The sequence below is a fragment of the Pseudopipra pipra genome, chromosome 5 (genome assembly GCF_036250125.1).
Source record: "Pseudopipra pipra isolate bDixPip1 chromosome 5, bDixPip1.hap1, whole genome shotgun sequence".
In the NCBI taxonomy this organism is placed as follows: domain Eukaryota; kingdom Metazoa; phylum Chordata; class Aves; order Passeriformes; family Pipridae; genus Pseudopipra; species Pseudopipra pipra.
The window spans coordinates 74,230,572-74,258,304 of record NC_087553.1 but is presented as its reverse complement, the minus strand read 5'-3'; the positions used below and the strand labels follow the sequence as shown (position 1 = coordinate 74,258,304).

Here is a 27,733-nt window from a genome sequence, read left to right as displayed (position 1 = left end):
AATATGGGCATGGAATCTCTTCCCACAGAATAATCCAAGGCCTTTCCCTGCCCTTTCCCCTCTTTTAGGATCCTCCCAAAAATCAGGCCAAGAAGGGCATTGGAGGCTTTTCCAGGAGGTTAAGGAGTGATTTCTCTTTGGGAAAGACTCACTTGATTCCAGGAATGAGGTGTGGGAATGAGGGATAGGGCGTGGGAAGAGAAAGGAATATGGGCATGGAATCTCTTCCCACAGAATAATCCAAGGCCTTTCCCTGCCCTTTCCCCTCTTTTAGGATCCTCCCAAAAATCAGGCCAAGAAGGGAATTGGAGGCTTTTCCAGGAGATTAAGGAGTGATTTCTCTTTGGGAAAGACTCACCTGATTCCGGGAATGAGGTGTGGGAATGAGGGATAGGGTGTGGGAAGAGAAAGGAATATGGGCATGGAATCTCTTCCCACAGAACGATCCAAGGCCTTTCCTGCCCCTTCCATCTTTTAGGATCCTCCTAAAAATCAGGCCAAGAAGGGCATTGGAGGCTTCTCCAGGAGATTAAGGAGCGATTTCTCTTTGGGAAAGACTCACCTGAGTCCAGGAATGAGGTGTGGGAATGAGGGATAGGGTGTGGGAATGAGGAATAGGGCGTGGGAAGAGAAAGGAATATGGGCATGGAATCTCTTCCCACAGAACGATCCAAGGCCTTTCCCTGCCCCTTCCATCTTTTAGGATCCTCCTAAAAATCAGGCCAAGAAGGGCATTGGAGGCTTTTCCAGGAGATTAAGGAGTGATTTCTCTTTGGGAAAGACTTGATTCCAGGAATGAGGTGTGGGAATGAGGGATAGGGTGTGGGAAGAGAAAGGAATATGGGCATGGAATCTCTTCCCACAGAACGATCCGTGGCCTTTCCCACCACTCACCGGTTTCCCCTTCTGCCCCTGGAATCCTCTGTCCCCTTTGGCTCCCTTGTTCCCGTTCTTCCCGTCGAGACCCGCGGCCCCCTGCGGAAAAAAGTGGGAAAAAGCCACGTGGATTTTAGTGGGAACAATCAGCTGGGTGGGAACTCGACGAGAAGATCCCGGGAGTCCGGGATTCCGAGGGTGGGATCGGGCACAAACCCCTCCTGGGTTTGGAGGGTTGGATATATAAATATAAAATAAATATAAATATGTAAATAAAACCTGGGAGTTGGTTATAACCAGGTTATATTTCTAATCGAACCATCTTATATTTCTAATAGAATCATATTATATTTTTAATAGACCATATTTTATTTCTAACAGAACCATCTTACATTTCTAATAGAACCATATTGTATTTCTAATATAGCCATATTATATATCTAATATAAACATATTCTATTTCTAATAGAACCAGATTATATTTCTAATAAAACCAGATTATATTTCTAATAAAACCATATTATATCTCTAATAGAACCAGATTATATTTCTAATAAAACCAAATTATATCTCTAATAGAACCAGATTATATTTCTAATAAAACCAGATTAAATTTCTAATTAAACCAGATTATATCTCTAATAAAATCATATTATATCTCTAATAAAACCAGATTATATTTCTAATAAAACCATATTATATCTCTAATAAAACCAGATTATATTTCTAATAAAACCATATTATATCTCTAATAAAACCAAATTATATCTCTAATAGAACCAGATTATATTTCTAATAAAACCAGATTAAATTTCTAATTAAACCAGATTATATCTCTAATAAAATCATATTATATCTCTAATAAAACCAGATTATATTTCTAATAAAACCATATTATATCTCTAATAAAACCAGATTATATTTCTAATAAAACCATATTATATCTCTAATAAAACCAGATTATATCTCTAATAAAACCAGATTATATTTCTAATAAAACCAGATTATATTTCTAATAAAACCAGATTATATTTCTAATAAAACCATATTTTATCTCTAATAGGACCATATTCTATTTCTAATAGAACCAGATTATATTTCTAATAAAACCAGATTATATCTCTAATAGAACCAGATTATATTTCTAATAAAACCAGATTATATTTCTAATAAAACCATATTCTATTTCTAATAGAACCAGATTATATTTCTAATAAAACCAGATTATATTTCCAATAAAACCATATTCTATTTCTAATAAAACCATATTATATCTCTAATAAAACCAGATTATATTTCTAATAGGACCATATTCTATTTCTAATAAAACCAGATTATACTTCTAATAGAACCAGATTCTATGTCTAATTCCAGACCTCTTTGCCTTTAATTTGGGCTCAAATAAAAACCACAAGAAATTCAATATATAGTTTTTTTTTACCACATCCTGGCCAATTTTCCTGGCATTTTTCACCCTCTGGATGTGAGAAAATGGGATTTTATCCCCTCTTGAGACACCGAGTGCCCAGGGAAAACCAATTTGGCTGCTTAAAGCAGATCAGAGGGACGAGGAGTGACATCCTCTCCCCGGCATTAATTTGCTGTAGGAGGTGGGAAGGAAACACATTTATCACAAGAAAATAATATTTAAACTCTCCCTGGCAACAGCTCAAACTGTTCCTGGGGACAAAAAAACCAGCCCAGGGTCCCTCACACACCAAATTTTCAATCCCAGATGGAAAAAAATTGAATTTTTTAATGTTTTTTATGGGTTTTTATGAAAAAATTTATGTTTTTTTCCCAGGAAAAAGTAGATTTTGGGAGCTTTTCGGGCTCTGCAGGACGAGGGGAAAAATCCACCTGCACCCTCAGGCAACAAATGTTGTCTCCTGGGAATTATTCCCTGTTTGTTGACAGGGGGAAGTTGCAGCTGGGGCCGTAAAAAAGGGCCATAAAACTCAGGGATAATGGGAATGTTCCGTAAAAGGGGCCATAAAATTCAGGGATAATGGGAATATTCCGTAAAAGGGGCCATAAAATTCAGGGATAACGGGAACAGGGCTCGTTTGGAGGGTAATAAAGCAGTTGGTGGGGGGGTTAAAAGCCAACAAAGCCTCGGGGTTTCCTTGGAATCTCAGGAGAGGCCGGAATTTTCCGAGCTCTCCGGGCAGGGCCCATCTGGCCAAGGGGTTTTCCCGAAGGGAAGGGCTAAAAAATAAAAATAAAAGGCTCCTCTGGAGGCTGAGCCTGAAAGATCCTGACATTAATTGGAGGGGTTTAAGGTTTTCTGGGATGAGTTTTCCTTGAAATTCCCGTGGAACTGCTTTTTTTCCCAGGTTTTTTTTCCCTGGCAGGAGCCAGGATGGAAATGGGAGAGGAGGAATTTCCATTTCCATTCAGCTCCTGCCCCTTTGCAAAGGGCTCCACATTTTTCCTCTTCCTTCTCTCTCTTTTTTTTAATCATTATTTTATTTTTAATTGCTATTTTTATTTTTTAATTATTATTTTTATTTTTAAAGTATTGTTATTATTTTTAATTATAATTTTTACTTTTTAATTATTATTTTTATTATTATTTTTATTTGTAATTATTGTTTTTATTTTTAATTCTTATCTTTACTTTTTAATTATTACTTTTATTTTTAATAATAATAATTATTTTTAATTATTATTTTTACTTTTTACTTTTTCATTTTTCTTTTTAATTCTTATTTTCACTTTTTCATTATTATTATTATTTATTATTTTGATTTTTAACTATTATTTTTATTTTTAGTTATTATTTTTATTTTTAATGATTATTAATTTCAATGATTATAAATTTAAATTATTATTTTTACTTTTTAAATTATTACTTTCATTTTTAATTATTATTTTTATTTTTAATTATTATTTTTATTTTAATTACAATTTTTATTTTTAATTATTATTTTTATTTTTAATTATTATTTTTATTTTAATAATTATTTTTATTTTTGATTATTATTTTTATTTTTAATAATTATTTTATTTTTAATTATTGTTTTTATTTTTAATTATTATCTTCACTTTTTAATTATTACATTTATTTTTAATAATAATTATTATTTTTAATTTTTATTTTTACTTTTTACTTTTTAATTTTTATTTTAAATCCTTATTTTTATTTTTTCATTATTATTATTAATCATTATTTTCATTTTAATTATTATTTTAATTTTTTATTTGCAATTATTATTAATTTTAATTATTTTTACTTTTAATTATTATTTTTATTTTTAATTATTATTTTTATTTTTCATTATTTTTAATTATTTTAAATTATTGTTATTATTTTTAATTATATTTTTTACTTTTTAATTATTATTTTTATTTTTCATTATTTTTAATTATTTTAAATTATTGTTATTATTTTTAATTATATTTTTTACTTTTTAATTATTATTTTTATTTTTCATTATTATTTTCATTTTTTAAGCATTATTTTTACTTTTTCATTGCTATCTTTATTTTTTAATTATTACTTTTATTTTTAATAATTATTATTATTTTTAATTCTAATTTTTTCTTTTTCCTTATTATTAATTATTATTTTTATTTCTAAATATTATATTTTTAATTATGATTTATATTTGTAATTATTATTTTTATTTTTAATTATTAATTTTTAATTTTTATAATTATTTTTATTATTATTTTTATTTTTAAGTATTATTTTTACATTTTCATTATTACTATTTATTATTTTTATTTTCGATTATTAATTTTATTTTTATTATTATTACTTTTAATTATTATTTTTATTTTTAATTATTATTTTTAATTTTTAATTATTATTTTTATTCTTAATTATTATTTTTATTTTTAATTATTTTTATTTTTAATGATTATTTTTATTTTTAATAATTATTTTTATTTTAATCATTATTTTTATTTTTAATGATTATTTTTATTTTTAATGATTATTTTTATTTTTAATGATTATTTTTATTTTAATAATTATTTTTATTTTTAATTATTATTTTTATTCTTGATTATTTTTATTTTTAATGATTATTTTTATTTTTAAATATTTTTAATTTTTAATTATTATTTTTATTTTCAGCTCCTTCCCCTTTTCAAAATGCTGAACATTTTTCCTCTTTTATTAAAAATAAAAATGATAACTAAAAAAATAATAATAATAATTAAAAAGAAAAAATAAAAGCTAAAAATGAAAATAACAATTTAAAAAGTAAAAATAATAATTAAAAATAATAATAATTAAAAATAAAAATAATATTTGGAAATAAAAATAATAATTGAAAATAATAACAATGATTAAAAAGTAAAAATAATAATTTAAAAATAAAAATAATAATGAAAAAGTTAAAAATAATTAAAAAATAAAAAAATAATGAAAAATAAAAATAATAAAGAGAAAAAATAATAATTAAAAATAAAAATAATAATCAAAAAATAAAAATAATAATTAAAAGTAAAAATAATAATTAAAAATGAAAATAATAATTAAAAAATAAAAATAATAATTAGAAAGAGAGAGAAGGCAGAGGGCAGATGTGGAGTCCTTTGCCAAGGGGAAGAAAAGTTAAAGAAATAAATAAAGGAATTTAATAATAATAATAAAAATATAAAATAATAATTAAAAATAAAAATAATAATGACAAAATAAAAATATTTAAAAATAATGATTAAAAAATGAAAATGATAATTAAAAAGTGAAAATAAGAATTAAGAATGAAAATAATAATTAAAAAGTAAAAAAAATGATTTATAATAATGAAAAAGTAAAAAGTAATTGAAAATAAAAATAATGATTAAAAACAAAAATAATAATGACAAAATAAAAATAATATTTAAAAAGAATAATTAAAAAATGAAAATGATAATTAAAAGGAAAAAATAATAATTAAAAATAAAAAAATTAAGAATAAAAATAATTAAAAAATAAAAATAATAATTAAAAATAAAAATAATAATTAGAAAGTAAAAATAATAATTAATAATAATAATTTAAAAGTAAAAATAATGATTAAAAATAAAAAATTAGAATGAAAATAATAATTAGAAAGTAAAAATTATAATTAAAAATAAAAATCATAATTAAAAAGAACAATAATAATTAAAAATTCCAATATTTAAGGATATATAAATTTTTCCTGGGAGAAAAATCTCATAGTCCAATTTCTTAAGGATATATCAAATTTTCCTGGAATAAACAACCCATAATCCAATTTTTTAAGGATATATAAAATTTTTCACGGGATAAAAATCCCACAGTTCAGTTTCTTAAGGATATATAATTTTTTCATGGAATAAACAACCCATAGTCCAGTTTTTTAGGGATATATAAAATATATAAAATTATTTTATTACTTTTATATATAAATATTAATTATATTAATTACATATATTATATTAATTATATTAATTATATTATATATATTTATATTAATTAGATATATTATTAATTAATCTATATTATTAATTTACATATATATAAATATATATTTTATATATATAAATATATATATATATATAAAATATATATTTATATATATAAAAAAAGATATATAAAATATAGGGATAAACAACCCTCAGTCTAATTTCTTAAGGATATAGAAATTTTTCCTGGGATAAATGACCCATATTCCAATTTTTAAGGATGTATAAATTATTCCTGGGATAAACTCACGGCAGGGCCCGGCTGACTCGGCTCCCCCGGCTCTCCCTGCAAGGAAAACGGGAATATTTGGAGATAATTAAATCAAAAATCAGGGAATATTTGGAGATAATTAAATCAAAAATCAGGGAATATTTGGAGATAATTAAATCAAAAATCAGGGAATATTTGGAGATAATTAAATCAAAAATCAGGGAATATTTGGAGATAATTACATCAAAAATCAGGGAATATTTTGGGATGAAATAATATAAAATCAGGGAATATTTGGATATGATGAAATCTAAAATCATGGAATATTTTGGGATGTGGGGATCTAAAATCAGGGAATATTTGGAGATGGGATGATCTCAAATCAGGGAATATTTGGAGAGGAGAAGATCTGAAATCAGGGAATATTTTGGGAAGAGGGGATCTAAAATCAGGGAATATTTGGACATGAGGGGATCTAAAATCAGGGAATATTTGGAGATAATTAAATAAAAAATCAGGGAATATTTGGAGATGAAGTGATTTAAAATCAGGGAATATTTGGAGAGGAGGGGATCTAAAATCAGGGGATATTTGGAGATGAAGTGATTTAAAATCAGGGAATATTTTGGGATGAGGGGATCTAAAATCAGGGAATATTTGGAGATGGAACAATCTAAAATCAGGGAATATTTGGAGAGGAGGTGATCTAAAATCAGGGAATATTTTGGGATGAGGGGATCTAAAATTATGGAATATTTGGAGATGAAGTGATCTAAAATCAGGGAATATTTTGGGATGAGGGGATCTAAAATAAGGGAATATTTGGAGAGGAGGTGATTGGAAATCAGGGAATATTTGGAGATGATGAAATCCAAAATCATGGAATATTTGGAGAGGAGGGGATCTAAAATTAGGGAATATTTGGAGATGGAACAATCTAAAATCAGGGAATATTTTGAGAAGAGGGGATTTAAAATCAGGGAATATTTGGAGATGAGTGGATCTAAAATCAGGGAATATTTGGAGAAAAATCAGGGAATATTTTGAAATGAGGTGATCTAAAATCAGGGAATATTTGGAGATGAGGGAATCTAAAATTATGGAATGTTTGGAGATAAGGGGATCTAAAATCAGGGAATATTTGGAGATGAAACAATCAAGAATCAGGGAATATTTGGAGATGAGGGGATTGAAAATTAGGGAATATTTGGAGATAAGATAATCAAAAATTAGGGAATATTTGGAGAAAAATCAGGGAATATTTGGAGATGAGACAATCAAAAATCAGGGAATATTTGGAGCTGAGGTAAATTTACCCTTCAGTTCCTGAGTGATTCCCACACGGTTCCATCTGATTTTACACAGGAATTTTGGGTGATTTTGCAGTTTTAGGTGATTTCACACATCAGTTCTCTGTTATTTTACACACCAATTTTTTGTGATTTACACCCCAATTTTGTGTGATTTTACACTTCAATTTTGTGTGATTTACTCATCAATTTTGTGTGATTTTACACTTCAATTTTGTGCAATTTACACACCATTTTTTTGTGATTTACACACCATTTTTTTGTGATTTACACACCAGCTTTGTGTGATTTTACACATCAATTTTGTGTGATTTTAAATATCAGTTCTTGAGTGATTTACAATCAGTTTTGGGTGATTTAACACACAAATTTTGGGTGATTTACACACTGGTTTTGTCTGATTTTACACACCAATTTTTTGTGATTTACACACCAATTTTGTGTGATTTTACTCTTTAATTTTTTGTGATTTTGCACATCAATTCTTTGTGGTTTTACACATCAATTTTTTGTGATTTACACACCAATTATGTTTGATTTACACACCAATTTTGGGTGATTTACACACCAATTCTGTGCAATTTACACACCATTTTTTTGTGATTTACACACCATTTTTTTGTGATTTACACACCAATTTTTTGTGATTTACACACCATTTTTTGTGATTTACACCCCACTTTTGTGTGATTTACACACCAATTTTTTGTGATTTTACACACTATTTTTTTGTGATTTACACACCAATTTTGTGTGATTTACTCATGAATTTTGTGTGATTTTACACACCAGTTTTGTCTGATTTTACACACCAATTTTTTGTGATTTACACACCAATTTTGTGTGATTTTACACACCAGTTTTGTCTGATTTACACACCAATTTTTTGTGATTTACACACCATTTTTTGTGATTTACACCCCACTTTTGTGTGATTTACACCCCAATTTTTTGTGATTTACACACCATTTTTGTGTGATTTACACACCAATTTTTTCTGATTTACACCCCAGCTTTGTGTGACTTTACACCCCAGTTCCTGAGTGATTTCCCACCCCAATTTCGGGTGATTTTCCCATTTTCTGTGCTTTTCCCCCCAGTTCTTCCAGCCCATCCCTGGAGATTCCCGTTCTCTCACCTTCTGTCCCACGGGGCCTCTGGCTCCGAAAATCCCCATCGCCCCCTTGGCTCCAGCTTCTCCTTTGACCCCCTGAAATTGGAAACCACCTCTTAAATCCCCTTGGCATTTTTAGGTGGTATTTGATGTGCCATTTTTTATTATAGATTATTTTTTATTATGAATGAATTTTTATTTAAATAACAGATGTCATAGATGGGCTTTTATCTGACTTAAAATGCCCATGGGAGCATCTCCAAGGGTTTCCTTCACAGCTAAAAGTCAGATATTTGGCCAAGAGTCTTCCTGCTTTAGGAGCATTTAATATCTTATTTTATATATTGTTTTTCAATATGTATTAATTTTTATTTCGAATTATTTTTTATTTAAATAACAGATGTCACAGATGGGCTTTTATCTGATTTAAACCCCCCATGGGAGCATCTCCAAGGGTTTCCTCCACAGCTAAAAGTCAGATATTTGGCCAAGAGTCTTCCTGCTTCAGGAGCTTTTTATGTGGTATTTTATATATTATTTTTTAATATATATTATTTTTATTTTGTATTATTTTTTATTTAAATAACAGATGTCATAGATGGACTTTTATCTGACTTAAAACCCCCCATGGGAGCATCTCCAAGGGTTTCCTTCCTAATCCAAATTCACTCAGATATTTGGCCAAGAGTCTTCCTGCTTTAGGAGCTTTTTATGTGGTATTTTATGTGTTATTTTTTAATATATATTATATTTCATTATGTATTATTTTTATTTAACTGACAGAAATCATAAATGGGTTTTTATCTGACTTAAAACCCACCCCATGGGAGCATCTCCAAGGGTTTCCTCCACAGCTAAAAGTCAGATATTTGGCCAAGAGTCTTCCTGCTTTAGGAGCTTTTTATGTGTTATTTTATGTATTATTTTTTAATATATATTAGTTTTTATTATGTATTCATTTTTATTTAAATAACAGAAGTCATAGATGAGATTTTATCTGACTTAAAATGCCCTCATGGGAGCATCTCCAAGGGTTTCCTTCCCAATCCAAAGTCAGATATTTGATCAAGAGTCTTCCTGCTTTAGGAGCTTTTTATGTGTTATTTTATGTATTATTTTTTATTATATATTATTTTTTATTTTTTATTATTCTTTATTTAACTGACAGATGTCATTTATGGGTTTTTATCTGACTTAAAACCCCCCATGGGAGCATCTCCAAGGGTTTCCTTCCCAATCCAAACTCAGATATTTGGCCAAGAGGTTTTCTTGCTTTAGGAGCTGTTTGTGTGCTATTTTATACATTATTTTTTAATATATATTAATTTTTATTTTGTATTATTTTGTATTTAAATAACAGATATCACAGGTGGGTTTTTATCTGATTTAAAACCCCCATGGGAGCATCTCCAAGGGTTTCCTTCACACCTAAAAGTCAGATATCTGGCCAAGAGTCTTCCTGCTTTAGGAGCATTTAATGTCTTATTTTAAATATTATTTTTTAATATATATTAGTTTTTATTATGTATTATTTTTATTTAAATAACAGATGTCACAGATGGGCTTTTATCTGATTTAAAACACCCCCTGTGAGCATCTCTAAGGGTTTCCTCCACAGCTAAAAGTCAGATATTTGGCCAAGAGTCTTCTCAATTTAAAAGCTTTTTATGTGTTATTTTATGTGTCATTTTTTATTATATATTATTTTTTATTCTGTATTATTTTTTATTTAAATAACAGATGTCACAGATGGGCCTTTATCTGATTTAAAACCCCCATGGGAGCATCTCCAAGGGTTTCCTTCCTAAACCAAAGTCACTCAGATATTTGGCCAAGAGTCTTCCTGCTTTAGGAGCATTTAATATCTTATTTTATACATTATTTTTCAATATGTATTAATTTTTATTTTGAATTATTTTTTATTTAAATAACAGATATCATAGATGGGCTTTTATCTGATTTAAAACCCCCCATGGGAGCATCTCCAAGGGTTTCCTTCACAGCTAAAAGTCAGATATTTGGCCAAGAGTCTTCTCAATTTAAAAGCTTTTTATGTGTTATTTTATGTGTTATTTTTTAATATATATTAATTTTTATTTTGTATTATTTTTTATTTAAACAACAGATGTCATAGATGGGTTTTTCTCTAACTTAAAACCCCCCATGGGAGCATCTCCAAGGGTTTCCTTCCTAATCCAAATTCACTCAGATATTTGGTCAAGAGTCTTCCTGCTTTAGGAGCTTTTTATGTGGTATTTTATGTGTTATTTTTTAATATATATTATATTTCATTATGTATTATTTTTATTTAACTGACAGAAATCATAAATGGTTTTTTATCTGACTTAAAACCCCCCATGGGAGCATCTCCAAGGGTTTCCTCCACAGCTAAAAGTCAGATATTTGGCCAAGAGTCTTCCTGGTTTAGGAGCTTTTTATGTGTTATTTTATGTGTCATTTTTTATTTTGTATTATTTTTTATTACATATTATTTTTATTTAACTGACAGAAATAATAAATGGGTTTATCTGACTTAAACCACCCCATAGGAGCATCTCCAAGGGTTTCCTCCACAGCTAAAAGTCAGATATTTGGCCAAGAGTCTTCTTAATTTAAAAGCTTTTTATGTGGTATTTTATGTGTCATTTTTTATTATATATTATTTTTTATTCTGTATTATTTTTTATTTAAATAACAGAGGTCACAGATGGGCCTTTATCTGATTTAAAACCCCCCATGGGAGCATCTCCAAGGGTTTCCTTCCTGATCCAAAGTCACTCAGATATTTGGCCAAGAGTCTTCCTGCTTTAGGAGCATTTAATATCTTATTTTATATATTGTTTTTCAATATGTTATAATTTTTATTTTGAATTATTTTTAATTTAAATTACAGATGTCATAGATGGGCTTTTATCTGATTTAAAACCCCCCATGGGAGCATCTCCAAGGGTTTCCTTCACAGTTAAAAGTCAGATATTTGATCAAGAGACTTCCTGCTTCAGGAGCTTTTTATGTGTTATTTTATGTGTCATTTTTTATTGTGTATTATTTTTTATTACATATTATTTTTATTTAACTGACAGAAATAATAAATGGGTTTATCTGACTTAAAACCCACCCCATGGGAGCATCTCCAAGGGTTTCCTCCACAGCTAAAAGTCAGATATTTGGCCAAGAGTCTTCTCAATTTAAAAGCTTTTTATGTGTTATTTTATGTGTCATTTTTTAATATATATTATTTTTTATTATGAATTAATTTTTATTTAAATAACAGATATCACAGATGGGTTTTTATCTGATTTAAAACCCCCATGGGAGCATCTCCAAGGGTTTCCTCCACAGCTAAAAGTCAGATATTTGGCCAAGAGTCTTCTTAATTTAAAAGCTTTTTATGTGGTATTTTATGTGTCATTTTTTATTATATATTATTTTTTATTCTGTATTATTTTTTATTTAAATAACAGATATCATAGATGGGCTTTTATCTGATTTAAACCCCCCATGGGAGCATCTCCAAGGGTTTCCTCCACAGCTAAAAGTCAGATATTTGGCCAAGAGTCTTCCTGCTTTAGGAGCTTTTTATGTGTTATTTTATGTATTATTTTTTAATATATATTATTTTTTATTCTGTATTATTTTTTATTTAAATAAGAGATATCACAGGTGGGTTTTTATCTGACTTAAAACCACCCCATGGGAGCATCTCCAAGGGTTTCCTCCACAGCTAAAAGTCAGATATTTGGCCAAATGTCTTCCTGCTTCAGGAGCTTTTTATGTGGTATTTTATATATTATTTTTTAATATATATTATTTTTATTATATATTGTTTTTTATTTAAATAAGAGATATCACTGGTGGGTTTTTATCTGACTTAAAATCCACCCCATGGGAGCATCTCCAAGGGTTTCCTCCACAGCTAAAAGTCAGATATTTGGCCAAGAGTCTTCTCAATTTAAAAGCTTTTTATGTGTTATTTTATGTATTATTTTTTAATATATATTATTTTTTATTATGAATTAATATTTATTTAAATAACAGATATCATAGATGGGCTTTTATCTGATTTAAACCCCCCATGGGAGCATCTCCAAGGGTTTCCTTCCTAATCCAAATTCACTCAGATATTTGGTCAAGAGTCTTCCTGCTTTAGGAGCTTTTTATGTGGTATTTTATGTGTTATTTTTTAATATATATTATATTTCATTATGTATTATTTTTATTTAACTGACAGAAATCATAAATGGGTTTTTATCTGACTTAAAACCCCCCCCATGGGAGCATCTCCAAGGGTTTCCTTCCCAATCCAAAGTCAGATATTTGATCAAGAGTCTTCCTGCTTTAGGAGCTTTTTATGTGTTATTTTATGTATTATTTTTTATTATATATTATTTTTTATTTTTTATTATTCTTTATTTAACTGACAGATGTCATTTATGGGTTTTTATCTGACTTAAAACCCCCCATGGGAGCATCTCCAAGGGTTTCCTTCCCAATCCAAACTCAGATATTTGGCCAAGAGGTTTTCTTGCTTTAGGAGCTGTTTGTGTGCTATTTTATACATTATTTTTTAATATATATTAATTTTTATTTTGTATTATTTTGTATTTAAATAACAGATGTCATAGATGGGCTTTTATCTGATTTAAACCCCCCATGGGAGCATCTCCAAGGGTTTCCTTCATAGCTAAAAGTCAGATATTTGATCAAGAGACTTCCTGCTTCAGGAGCTTTTTGTGTGTTATTTTATGGGTTATTTTTTATTCTGTATTATTTTTTATTCTGTATTATTTTTTATTTAAATAAGAGATATCACAGGTGGGTTTTTATCTGACTTAAAACCCCCCATGGGAGCATCTCCAAGGGTTTCCTCCACAGCTAAAAGTGAAATATTTGGCCAAGAGTCTTCTCAATTTAAAAGCTTTTTATGTGTTGTTTTATGTGTCATTTTTTATTATATAATATTTTTTATTATGAATTAATTTTTATTTAAATAACAGAGGTCACAGATGGGTTTTTATCAGATTTAAAACCCCCATGGGAGCATCTCCAAGGGTTTCCTCCACAGTTAAAAGTCAGATATTTGATCAAGAGTCTTCCTGCTTTAGGAGCTTTTTACGTGTTATTTTATGTATTATTTTTTATTATATATTATTTTTTATTATGAATTAATTTTTATTTAAATAACAGATGTCATAGATGGGCTTTTATCTGACTTAAAATGCCCATGGGAGCATCTCCAAGGGTTTCCTCCACAGCTAAAAGTCAGATATTTGGCCAAGAGCCTTCCTGCTTTAGGAGCTTTTTATGTGTCATTTTATGTATTATTTTTTAATATATAATTTTTTTTATTACATATTATTTTTATTTAACTGACAGAAATAATAAATGGGTTTATCTGACTTAAAATCCACCCCATGGGAGCATCTCCCAGAGTTTCCTCCACAGCTAAAAGTCAGATATTTGGCCAAAGTCTTCCTGCTTTAGGAGCTTTTTATGTGTTATTTTATATATTATTTTTTAATATATATTATTTTTTATTCTGTATTACTTTTTATTTAAATAAGAGATATCACTGGTGGGTTTTTATCTGACTTAAAACCACCATGGGAGCATCTCCAAGGGTTTCCTCCACAGCTAAAAGTCAGATATTTGGCCAAATGTCTTCCTGCTTCAGGAGCTTTTTATGTGTTATTTTATGTATTATTTTTTAATATATGTTATTTTTTATTCTGTATTATTTTTATTTAACTGACAGAAATCATAAATGGGTTTTTATCTGACTTAAAATCCACCCCATGGGAGCATCTCCAAGGGTTTCCTCCACAGCTAAAAGTCAGATATTTGGCCAAGAGTCTTCTCAATTTAAAAGCTTTTTACGTGTTATTTTATGTGTCATTTTTTATTATATATTATTTTTTATTATGAATTAATTTTTATTTAAATAACAGATGTCATAGATGGGCTTTTATCTGATTTAAACCCCCCATGGGAGCATCTCCAAGGGTTTCCTTCACACCTAAAAGTCAGATATCTGGCCAAGAGTCTTCCTGCTTCAGGAGCTTTTTATGTGTTATTTTATATATTATTTTTTAATATATGTTCTTTTTTATTTTGTATTATTTTTTATTTAACTGACAGAGGTCACACATGGGCTTTTATCTGACTTAAAACCCACCCCATGGGAGCATCTCCAAGGGTTTTCTCCACAGCTAAAAGTCAGATATTTGGCCAAATGTCTTCCTGCTTAGGAGCTTTTTATGTGGTATTTTATGTGTTATTTTTTAATATATATTATTTTTCATTATGTATTATTTTTATTTAACTGACAGAAATCATAAATGGGTTTTTATCTGACTTAAAACCCACCCCATGGGAGCATCTCCAAGGGTTTCTTTCACAGCTAAAAGTCAGATATTTGGCCAAGAGTCTTCCTGCTTTAGGAGCTTTTTATGTGTTATTTTATGTATTATTTTTTAATATATATTAATTTTTATTTTGTATTATTTTGTATTTAAATAACAGATGTTATAGATGGGCTTTTATCTGACTTAAAACCCCCCATGGGAGCATCTCCAAGGGTTTCCTCCACAGCTAAAAGTCAGATATTTGGCCAAGAGTGCCAAATATCCTGCTTCAGGAGCTTTTTATGTGTTATTTTATATATTATTTTTTAATATATATTAATTTTTATTTTGTATTATTTTTTATTTAAATAACAGATGTCATAGATGGACTTTTATCTGACTTAAAAGCCCCTCATGGGAGCATCTCCAAGGGTTTCCTTCACAGCTAAAAGTCAGATATTTGATCAAGAGTCTTTTTAATTTAAAAGCTTTTTATGTGTTATTTTATGTGTCATTTTTTATTATATAATATTTTTTATTATGAATTAATTTTTATTTTAATAACAGATGTCACAGATGGGTTTTTATCTGATTTAAAACCCCCATGGGAGCATCTCCAAGGGTTTCCTCCACAGCTAAAAGTCAGATATTTGGCCAAGAGCCTTCCTGCTTCAGGAGCTTTTTATGTGGTATTTTATATATTATTTTTTAATATATATTATTTTTATTTTATATTATTTTTTATTTAAATAACAGATGTCATAGATGGACTTTTATCTGACTTAAAACCGCCCATGGGAGCATCTCCAAGGGTTTCCTTCCTAATCCAAATTCACTCAGATATTTGGCCAAGAGTCTTCCTGCTTTAGGAGCTTTTTATGTGGTATTTTATGTGTTATTTTTTAATATATATTATATTTCATTATGTATTATTTTTATTTAACTGACAGAAATCATAAATGGGTTTTTATCTGACTTAAAACCCACCCCATGGGAGCATCTCCAAGGGTTTCCTCCACAGCTAAAAGTCAGATATTTGGCCAAGAGTCTTCCTGCTTTAGGAGCTTTTTATGTGTTATTTTATGCATTATTTTTTATTATGTATTATTTTTTATTCTGTATTTTTTTTAATTTAAACAACAGATGTCATAGATAGGCTTTTATCTGCAGGGATTGAAGGAGCAGCTCCAGCAGGGAGAGGGGGAGGCAGGACTTGGATGATCCCTTATCCCAGAGGGATCCTGTCCTTAGGAAATGGGCCCAAAGCACCATTTGAGGGACCAGATTTGGGAAAGGGGGTGTGGATCACATTCCCAAATCCCAGCCTGGCTCCCTCCTCTCCCTTTCCAGGATGGAATTGGGGGAATTTGTCCTCGCAGAGGAGCCAAGCAGGAATTCCCAAAGGCTGCAGGGATTGAAGGAGCAGCTCCTGGAGGGAGAAGGGGAGGCAGGACTTGGATGATCCCTTATCCCAGAGGGATCCTGTCCTTAGGAAACGGGTCCCAAAGAGACTGTTTATGGGATCAGACTTTGGAAAGGGGGTGTGGATCACATTCCTAAATCCCAGCCTGGCTCCCTCCTCTGCCTTTCCAGGATGGAATTGGGGGAATTTGTCCTCACAGAGGAGCCAAGCAGGAATTCCCAAAGGCTGCAGGGATTGAAGGAGCAGCTCCAGCAGGGAGAAGGGGAGGCAGGACTTGGATGATCCCTTATCCCAGAGGGATCCTGTCCTTAGGAAATGGGCCCCAAAGACAACATTTGGGATCAGACTTGGGAAAGGGGGTGTGGATCACATTCCCAAATCCCAGTCTGGCTCCCTCCTCTGCCTTTCCAGGATGGAATTGGGGGAATTTGTCCTCGCAGAGGAGCCAAGCAGGAATTCCGAAAGGCTGCAGGGATTGAAGGAGCAGCTCCTGGAGGGAGAGGGGGAGGCAGGACTTGGATGATCCCTTATCCCAGAGGGATCCTGCCCTGCAGGAATGGGCCCCAAAGACAACATTTGGGATCAGACTTGGGAAAGGGGGTGTGGATCACATTCCCAAATCCCAGCCTGGCATCATCCTCTCCCTTTCCAGGATGGAATTGGGGGAATTTGTCCTCGCAGACAAGCCAAGCAGGAATTCCCAAAGGCTGCAGGGATTGAAGGAGCAGCTCCTGGAGGGAGAGGGGGAAGCAGGACTTGGATGGTCCCTTATCCCAGAGGGACCCTGTCCTTAGGAAATGGGCCCCAAAGAGACTGTTTGTGGGATCAGATTTGGGAAAGGGGGTGTGGATCACATTCCCAAATCCCAGCCTGGCTCCCTCCTATCCCAGAGAGATTCTGCCCTGCAGGAATGGGCCCCAAAGACACCATTTGTGGCACCATTTGGGCTCAGATTTGGGAAAGGGGGTGTGGATCACATTCCCAAATCCCAGCCTGGCTCCCTCCTCTCCCTTTCCAGGCTGGAACTGGGGGAGTTTGTCCTCACACTGGGTTTTCCAGTGGGCAAATTATGGGATCACAGGACGGTTTGGGGTGGGAAGGACCTTAAGGATCATCCAGCCCCACCCTCTGCCACGGGCAGGGACATCTCCCACTATCCCAGGTTGCTCCGAGGGATCCAGGGACACTTCCAGGGATCCAGGGAGTGTCCCCACAGCCCCAGGATGTTCCTACCTTGTCTCCCACAGGTCCATCCTCTCCCTTCTCTCCTTTGTCTCCGTCAAATCCCGGCAGTCCCTGTTCACCCTGGAAGGCAAGACGGGAATTCTGGGATGGGCGCATCGATCCCGGGAGGATCCCGTTGGATCCACCAACGGCAGGGAAGGAACAACTTCCAAAATCCACCAGGGACAAACTTACGGGATCTCCTTTGCTGCCTTTGTAGCCCTGAGGTCCAAAAATAGTCGTGGTGTCCCCCTGGAAAAAGGAGACACGGAGAGGGATGGACACAGGGGTGGGAATGTCCTTGGAATGACGAGGGCGAAAGGGAGGGAATAAGTGGGAATTCCCACATGAACAAAAGCGTTTCCCAAACTCATCCAAGGCACGAGCGCCCCAAAATGTTAATTGTTGGGGTTAATCACCCCCTCTGGATGGAATGAGGAGAAGACAACCCACAGATCCCAAATTCCTTCTTGGGGGTCTCCACTGCTTCAAACCCACTTTGTGTATCCCATCCCTGCACTGGACAAAATTCCAGGTGATGGGATGCAAATCCCTTCCTTAGGAGAGGACTTTAAATCCTGCTTTCCATCCATGGTGTTGTTTGCTATCCTTGTGCCTGGATTAAGATCCCACTGCCAACGGAATCTTCGGGATCTGAGGTCCAGGACTCCCTGTGTGTCCCTCTTGTCTTTGCTCAGGCATCTGGGAGATGTTTTTCCTTCTGTCCCATTGGAGTTTCCCTTGGAACAACTTCTTTCACTCCCAGAAAAACCTGGATCCATGTTGTGTCTGAAATGAGGAGAAGACAACCCACAGATCCCATAATCCTTCCTGGGAATCTCCACCCTTTTAAACCCCCTTTATTGATCCCATCCCTGCCCAGGACACCCCTCTCCAGGGCTCGAATTTTGCCTGGCCCATAAATTTTGACGGGATCCTCCAAAACCAACATGAAAAATCATTTTGGGGGAACTATTTCCCCCGGAGGGGGGGGGGGGGGGTTTACACAAAAAAATCCCTCCTGCAAATTAAAGCCGGGAGAAAATTTTCCCTCCCTGATTTCGGGGGATGACCCCAAATTTTGCCCAATCACCCAATTTTCCAGAAGCCCCGAGCGGGTCATAACGAAAAATAACAGCCGGAAAAATTCGCTGCCGGGAAAAAAAAAAAAAGCCGGGGTTTTTTTTTGTTCCTTCCCGGCTGGAACGGCTCGTTTAGAAAATGAGGTTTTTAGAGAAAAAAAAGCCCAACCCATCCTCAAATGACGACTCTGCCTTTTGAGTCATGAGATGTGAAATGATTAAAGCCCCCGATTTTTTTATTTATTTTTTTTTTCTCTCCGAGGAAGCTGCTTTTGGAAAAAAAAAAAAAAAAAAAAAGGAATTCGCTCTCTCTCTTGGAGACCAATCAATCCTTAATTTTCCTCTCCCGGAGACCAATCAACCCTTAATTTGCCTCTTTGTAAAGGGCCGAAGGAATGTGCGATGCGTTTTTCCTTAACAAAAGATGAGGTGGAATCCGAGATAAAAACGGGAGGAGGAGGAGGAGGGGGGATAATTGGGATAATTGGGTTTGTTCCTTTCTCGGTTTTGCTTCTTATCCTGCCTTGATCCAACAGGGAATGTGAATCCCGGGGTTTGTGGCGTAAACTGAGGGATTTTTATCCTCCCTTTTGCTCCCAAAAATTCATAGAGCCCCATCCCATGTTTAACAGAGAGCTGGGAAGCGGGAGGGGATGTTAAACCCATGGATATTAAACCCTGGGATATTAAAGCAGGGCCGGGGTCCTGCTGGGATGAGTTGGATAAAATGCCAAAAAAAAAGATCGGATTTTTGGGAATGTGGGTGGATGAGAGTCCAGCAGCGAGAGAACCGCCCCGAGCAGGGATTTGTGTTTGCAGCCCTGCAGGGCGGGAAGGGAATCCTTCCCAAACCCTTTCCAGGTGGGATTCCCTGGATGGAATTTTGGGGGGTCTGTCCCTCCAAAAGCCACCTCTGAGGGTGCCCTCGGTGCCACTCCATGGCCAGAAATCCCAATTCCAAGGGCAGATCCCTTCCCCATCCTGCCCCTTCCCAGCTCCCAACCCCGGGAAGAGATGGAAACCCCTCACCCCGAGCGCCAAATCCATGGATCTGTCCCACCTCTGACAGCCCCAAATCCATGGATCTGTCCCACCTCTGACAGCCCCAAATCCTTGGATCCATCCCATCTCTGACAGCCCCAAATCCATGGATCCTTCCCATGTCTGACAGCCCCAAATCCATGGATCCTTCCCATGTCTGACAGCCCCAAATCCATGGATCTCTCCCACCTCTGACAGGCCCAAATCGAAAGCTGGCTCCGTGCTCAGCTCCATTTCCACCCCTGACAACCAGGCTGGGGCCATCCCAGAGGATCCCAAACATTTTTCGGGATAAGAGGTTGCTATCAGAACCTCGGACTTGTGGTTTCTCGAGTTGGTCCAAACTTTTCTTGGAGGGAAAAGAGAAGCTGCTCCAAAGGAAACTCCAATGGGACAGAAGGAAAAACCTCTCCCAAATGCCTGAGCAAGGACAAGAGGGACACACAGGAAATCCTGGACCTCAGATCCCAAAGATTCCATTGGCAGTGGGATCTTAATCCAGGCACAACACCATGGCTGGAAAGCAGGATTTAAAGTCCTCTCCTAAGGAAGGGATTTGCATCCCATCACCTGGAATCTTGTCCAGTGCAGGGATGGGATCAACAAAGGGCGTTTGGAGTGGTGGAGATCCCAAAAAATGAGTTTGGGATCTGTAGGTTGTCTTCTCCTCATTCCAACTAGAATATGGAGGGAGTGGATCCAGGTTTTTGTTGGAGTGAAAGAGTTTTCCAAGGGAAACTCCAGTGGGACAGAAGGAAAAACCTCTCCCAAATGCCTGAGCAAGGACAAGAGGGACTCACAGGAAATCCTGGACCTCAAATCCTGAAGATTCCGTTGGCAGTGGGATCTTAATCCAAGAAACAGGGATAGCAAACAACACCATGGATGGAAAGCAGGATTTAAAGGACAAGAAGGACACACAGGAAATCCTGGACCTCAAATCCCGAAGATTCCATTGGCAGTGGGATCTTAATCCAGGCACAACATCATGGATGGAAGGCAGGATTTAAAGTCCTCTCCTAAGGAAGGGATTTGCATCCTGGGAACCCTGTTTAGAGCTAAACTCCCCCAGTATAAATCCCACAAAATTCCTGAAGCTCCAGACATTGGAAAACACGTATAAACATCCCACAGAACCGTGGAATCATGGAATACCCTGAGCTGGAATGGCAATCAAGTCCAACTCCCCGATCCCAAGAATTCCCACCCTGTGCCCGAAAACATTGTCCAAGTTTTTCCCCGTTTACGCCCCTGCCTTGTAGGATCTCTGACTCATTTAAACAATTCCCTGGAAAACCCTGGAAACCCTTTTTTCCCCCCCAATCCCATCCCAAAAATTCCCCCTCTGGAATGTCCTTACTCTTTCTCCTTTGGCTCCCAGAAGTCCCCGATCGCCCTAAAAACGGGAAAGTGGAAAAAAAAAGGCAGTGAGTTTTTCCCAGGCCACTGATTCCCATTAAAATCTATCCCAGATGGAATTTAACTCCTCTGGGCCCTCTGGAAAAAAAGTGTCGTGTGGAGCCAAAATTTCTTGGATGGGCAACAAACGAAGACCCGGAGGCCTGAGGGGTTTGGAGCTCAGCGATTCCAGGACGTGGATCCGCCGCCGGAATTCGGCCTTCCCGCGGGATGCAGCATCTCCAGGATGGAGGGATGTGCCTATCCCACATCTGGGATGGGATGGAATCCCTGGAGCAGAAAGGTTTTCCCGAATTTCCACTCCAATGTGGCATCAGCTGTTCCCGGAAGATTCCTTTGGAATATCGTGGAACGTGAGGATGAGGGAGGGAACTCATTCCCGGTGGGAATAAGTGCTCTGGGTGGTGTGGGAAGAGCAGAAGGGGGAAGCCTGTGAGGACCAGGAATGTGGAGACAGGCTTTAAAACCGGGAATTCCAGGTGGGAAAGCTGCCTGGATCTCTCTGCCAGCAGCCTATCCCTCACAGTTCCCGGCTCTTCCCAAGGATTCCGGGTGGGATGTGGGAGAAGGAGGCCAAGGGGAGGATGATTCCAGCTAAAGGGTGGGGGTTTCCAGGTGGGAATTCGGCCTGAAGGACAAATCCCAACCCCTCTTCCCCCAGGGGGGAAACCTGTGAGGATCAGGAATGTGGAGACAGGCCTTAAAACTTGGAATTCTGGGCGGGAAAGCTGTCGGGATCTCTCTGCCAGTGGCCTATTCCTCACATTTGGGGTGTGGTTCTCAGCTCTTCCCAAGGATTCCACGTCTTGGGATGGCCCAGAGAATTCCAGAGGTCCCTTTCTGCCCAGAATCCCACTTTTCCTTCCCAAAAATCCTCGGGATATCCCCTCAGCCAGCGCAGGGAGCTGCCCCAGGTGCCCTCCCAGCCCCCCCCCCCCAGAGATTCCGGGATTATTCCCACTGTTTTAACGGGAATATCAGCGGGGTGGGTGAGATGACGGATCTTACTCTTTCCCCTTTGGCTCCCGGGAATCCTTTGAGACCCTGGAAAAGAACGGGAAAAGCGGGTGAGAAGGTGAATCCTGGAAGGGGGAAGGGGGGAGGGAAGAGGAGATTCCATCCCAAGGTTTCCCAGGATGGAATTCCGGGCTCCACCGGGGAGGAATTGCTGGATGAGCTTCTCCTCTGCTTTTTTATTTTTATTTTCATAGATATTTTTATTCTTTGTTTTCTTTTTTATTTTCATTTAATTTCATTTCTATTTACTTTATTTGATTTTATACTTTTATTTAATTTATTTTTATTTTTATTTAAATTTTATTTATCTTTATTTTTATTTAATTTTCCTTTATTTTTTAATTTTTATTTTCATATTTATTTTTCTTCTCTATTTTCTTTTTTATTTTCTTGTAATTTCATTTTTTTAATTAATTTATTTATTTATATTTTTATTTAATTTTTCTTTATATTTATTTTATTTTTATTTTTATTTTTTATATTTCATTTTTACTTTTTTTTAATTTTTATTTATATTGATATTTTTCTTCTTTTTAAAATTTTCTTGTAATTTCATTTCTATTTATTTATTTATTTATATTTTTATTTAATTTTTCTTTATATTTATTTTATTTTTCATTTTCTTTTTTATTTCATTTTTATTTATTTTATTTATTTTTATTTATATTGATATTTTTCTTCTTTATTATTTATTGTCTTGTAATTTCAATTTTATTTATTTTATTTTATTTTATTAATTTATATTTTTATTTAATTTTTCTTTATTTTTATATTAGTTTTATTTTTTATTTTCTTTTTTAATTTTCTTTTTATTTATTTTCTTTTTATTTTTATTTCTTTTTCTTTTATTTTTATTTTTATTTTCATTTTATGTAATTTTTATTTATTTTATTTATTTTTATCTTTTATTTATTTTTATTTAATTTTAAAATTTTTTTCTTTTTTGTTTTATTTTCATTTTATTTTTGATAAATAAGAGAAGATTTAGTTTGAAGTTTCCTGCCCAGCACAAGCTCTTGGAAAACTCCAGAATCTCTTGCACATGGAAAAATCTTTTTCCTCAGTTTTCTTAATTTAATTTTGCTTTTTTTCTTTTTTTTTTTTTACTTTTTCTATTTTCTTTTTTTCATTTCTTTTTCATTTTTTTTCATATTTTATTTTTTAATGAAGTTCCTCTATTTTATTTTTCATTTTATTTTTAGGGCTATTATTTTATTTTATTTTTATTTCATTTTTAATTCTTTCATTTATTTTAATCTCTATTTTATTTTTTTTATTTTCTTTTTAATTTTATTGTTATTTCTTTTATTTCTTATTTTTATTTCTTTTTCTTTCATTTTTATTTTCATTTTTATTTAATTTTTTTTATTTTAATTTTTTATTTTTATCTTTATTTTATTTTTTATTTCTTTTTCTTTTTTTATTTTAATTTTTATTTTAATTTTAATTTTAATTTCTTTTATTTATTTTTATCTTTTATTTATTTTTATTTTATTTTTTATTTATCTTATTTTTTATTTTATTTTCATTTTATTTTTATTTTGATAAATAAAAGAAAATTTAATTTGAAGTTTTTTCCTCAGTTTTCTTCATTTAATTTTCCTTTTTTCTATTTTTTTTTCACTTTTTCTATTTCCTTTTTCCCCCTCAATTTTTTTAATTTACTTTTCCTTTTTTTTTCCTTTTTTTTATTTTTTCTATTTCCTTTTTTCAATTCCTTTTCACTTTTTTCACATTTTATTTTTTAAAGAAGTCCCTCGATTTTATTTTTCATTTTATTTCTACTGTTATCTTTAATTTCATTTCTATTTCACTTTTATCTCTTTGATTTCTTATTATTGATATTAGTAATATAAATATTATTTATTTAGATTATGTATAATTAATATAAATGCAAAAGAAATATTATTTATTTTAATTATATAAAATTAATATAAATACAATAGAAATATTATTTATTTTAATTATATATTATTAATATAACATAATATAAATATTATTTATTTAGATTTGATATAATTAACATAAATACAAAATAAATATTATTAATTTAGTTTATATATAATTAATATAAATATAACCTAAATATTATTTATTTATATTAGAAATAATTAATCCAAACATAAAATAAATATGATTTATTTATATTTTATATATATATAATTAACACTCACCATCATTCCCAGGGGACCCCGGAGTCCCACGAGGCCCTCGTCACCCTGGGGGGATGGAGAGGAATTCCATACACAATTCTCCATGGAGCTGGATCCAAGAACCTCAAAGATCCTCAATTCTCAATGGATCCGGATCCAAGATTCCCAAACTTCCACAATTCTCCATGGATCTGGATCCCAGAGCCTCAAAGATCCTCAATTCTCCATGGATCTGGATCCAAGAGTCCCAAAGATCCTCAATTCTCCATGGATCTGGATCCAGGAGATCCAAAGATCCACAATTCTCCATGGATCTGGATCCAAGAATCTCAAAGATCCTCAATTCTCCATGGATCCTCAATTCTCCATGGATCTGGATCCAAGAATCTCAAAGATCCTCAGTTCTCCATGGATCCTCAATTCTCCATGGATCTGGATCCAGGAGTCCCAAAGATCCTCAATTCTCCATGGATCCTCAATTCTCCATGGATCTGGATCCAAGAGTCTCACTGAGAATTGAGGAATTCTCCATGGATCTGGATCCAGGAGATCCAAAGATCCAGAAGTCTTCATGGATCTGGATCCAAGAATCTCGAAGATCCTCAATTCTCCATGGATCTGGATCCAAGAATCTCAAAGAGAACTGAGGAATTCTCCATGGAGCTGGATCCAAGAATCTCAAAGATGCAGAAATCCCCATGGATCTGGATCCAAGAATCTCAAAGAACCAGAATTTTCCATGGATCTGGATCCCAGAGCCTCAAAGATCCAGAATTCTCCATGGAGCTGGATCCAAGAGCCTAAAAATCCAGAATTTTCCAAGGATCTGGATCCAAGAGCCTCAAAGATCCTCAATTCTCCATGGATCTGGATCCAAGAGCCTCACAGAGAATTGAGGAATTCTCCATGGATCTGGATCCAAGAACCTCAAAGATGCAGAAATCCCCATGGATCTGGATCCAGGAACCTCAAAGATCCACAATTCTCCATGGATCTGAATCTAAGAATCACAAAGACCCTTAGTTCTCCATGGATCCTCAATTCTCCATGGATCTGGATCCAGGAGATCCAAAGATCCAGAATTCTCCATGGATCTGGATCCAGGAGATCCAAAGATCCACAATTCTCCATGGATCTGGATCCAAGAATCTCAAAGATCCAGAATTCTCCATGGAGCTGGATCCAAGAATCTCAATGATCCTCAATTCTCCATGGATCCTCAATTCTCCATGGATCCTCAATTCTCCATGGATCTGGATCCAAGAGCCTCAAAGATCCAGAATTCCAAGGATGGAGAGGCCAACTGATGGCCACCACACCCCCTCAGATCCCAGCTCCTCAAACCATCCCGCCGGGAACTCCAGGAATTCCAGAGAATGTGACTCCGGAGGGTCTTGGTCAGAAGGAGACCAGAACTTCTCCAGGGGCAGGAGGAAAACGAACATTCCCGGGCCAAGGAGGTTCTGGGATCAACCCTGGATGCGGGAGCGGGAGGTGATGGAACAAGGAAGGGCTTGGATGCAGGAAGCCGAGCCAGGAATTTTTCCGGAGGGACCTACCCGAGGGCCAGGAATTCCACGGGGACCTCTGGGGCCGGAGGCTCCGACGCCGGATTCTCCCTGTGGAGCAGAGACCCCCCCCCCCCCCCCAGGTCACACCGGGAGCAAAGACACCCCATCCCAGAATTCCCGATGAGTTTGGTCACAGGAAGAGTCCGGAGACTCAATTCCATGGGATTCCTGCTCGCTCCGGAGGATCCTCCGGCAACCACAGGGAAGGAGGGAATGAAGGTGAACTGGGGCTGGAATGGCTGGATGGGGACAGGGATAAGGAGCCAGGAAGGGCAGTGGGATGTCCCATTCCCACCCCAGGAGGTTGGCACTGACCTTGTTGCCTTTGGGTCCGGGTGTCCCGGGAATCCCCTGGAGGACAAGGAAAACAAAATAGGAGGACTTTGCTTTCCAAGGCATGGAATCCCAGAATCCCAGAATCGGTTGGGTTGGAAAAGAAGGAATTCTTTCCAGAGAGGGTGCTCAGCCATTGGAATGGGCTGCCCAGGGAAGGGGGGGATTCTCCATCCCTGAAGGTGTTTAAGGACAGACTGGATGTGGCATCAGTGCCATGGGCTGGGAACCACGGCGGGGTTGGATCAAGGGTTGGGCTGGATGATTTCAGAGGTCCCTTCCAACCCAGCTGATTCTGGGATTCTATGATTCCTGCCCAGCCCAACTCCCAGCTCCCTTCCTGCCTGGCTGCTCTCCAGCCCCTCTGGCCCAGCCTGCAGCTGCAGGGGCTTCTTGTGGCCAAAGGGCAGGACCCGGCCCTTGGCCTTGGGGAACCTCAGCCCCTTGCAATCAGCCCCTGGATCCAGCCTGGCCAGGGCCCTCTGCAGAGCCCTCCTGCCTTCCAGCACATCAACACTCCCCCAGCTTGGGGTCACCTGCAATGTGCTGATGGTTCCCTCCATCCCCTCCTCCAGGTCATCCATAAGGACATGGAACAGGACTGGGCATGGCCCTGATCCCTGGGGACACCACCGGTGACCTCCCTCAATTCCTTCCTATCCCAGCGCTCCAAAGGGGTGGAAGGATACCCAAAAGGACACCCAAAGCAGGATGCTGGATGTCCACAGGACCTCGACCTCTCCCCCAGGCACCGGCACAATGTCCCAAACTCACCTCTTTTCCCGGCGATCCCGACGCTCCCGCGGGCCCAGGGATTCCATTCCGACCTCTCCTCCCGCGTTCCCCCTGGAAAACAAAATCCTTGGAGAGGAGAACACGCTGATGGGAAAGGTCCTGCTTTCCCTCATCTGGATAAAAGGCAGGAGCTGGTGCTCTGGGTGTTCCCCAAGGAGGAGGAAGAGCCTCAAGGAGAGGGAATTCCAGCTACGCCAGGACCTTCAGTTGAGGAATGTCGATGCCCCTCATCCCTAAAAAGAGACTTATCCATTGATCCCTCTGTTCCTGAGGGTGCCTGATCCCAACCCCCCGGTGCTCAACACCCCTGTTCTTCCCAGTCACCTCCTCAAAGATCCAGAATTCTCCACGGATCTGGATCCAAGAGTCTCAAAGATCCACAATTCTCCATGGAGC

General features: G+C 35.2%; 1 protein-coding gene across 1 annotated transcript in view; it reads right to left on the bottom strand.

The window, feature by feature from the left end:
* LOC135415252 (collagen alpha-1(VII) chain-like) overlaps positions 1–27,733 on the bottom strand; it is a 136,794-nt gene that overhangs the window by 23,959 nt on the left and 85,102 nt on the right. The window contains exons 58-68 of the mRNA XM_064656912.1: positions 27,317–27,388; positions 26,525–26,560; positions 26,198–26,257; positions 24,660–24,704; positions 22,477–22,512; positions 21,410–21,445; positions 18,122–18,178; positions 17,936–18,007; positions 8,960–9,031; positions 6,551–6,586; positions 895–975 (exon numbers count right to left, since the gene is read on the bottom strand). Of these exons, the coding sequence (XP_064512982.1) occupies positions 895–975; positions 6,551–6,586; positions 8,960–9,031; positions 17,936–18,007; positions 18,122–18,178; positions 21,410–21,445; positions 22,477–22,512; positions 24,660–24,704; positions 26,198–26,257; positions 26,525–26,560; positions 27,317–27,388 (603 nt within the window). The remainder of the gene's footprint in view (positions 1–894; positions 976–6,550; positions 6,587–8,959; positions 9,032–17,935; positions 18,008–18,121; positions 18,179–21,409; positions 21,446–22,476; positions 22,513–24,659; positions 24,705–26,197; positions 26,258–26,524; positions 26,561–27,316; positions 27,389–27,733) is intronic.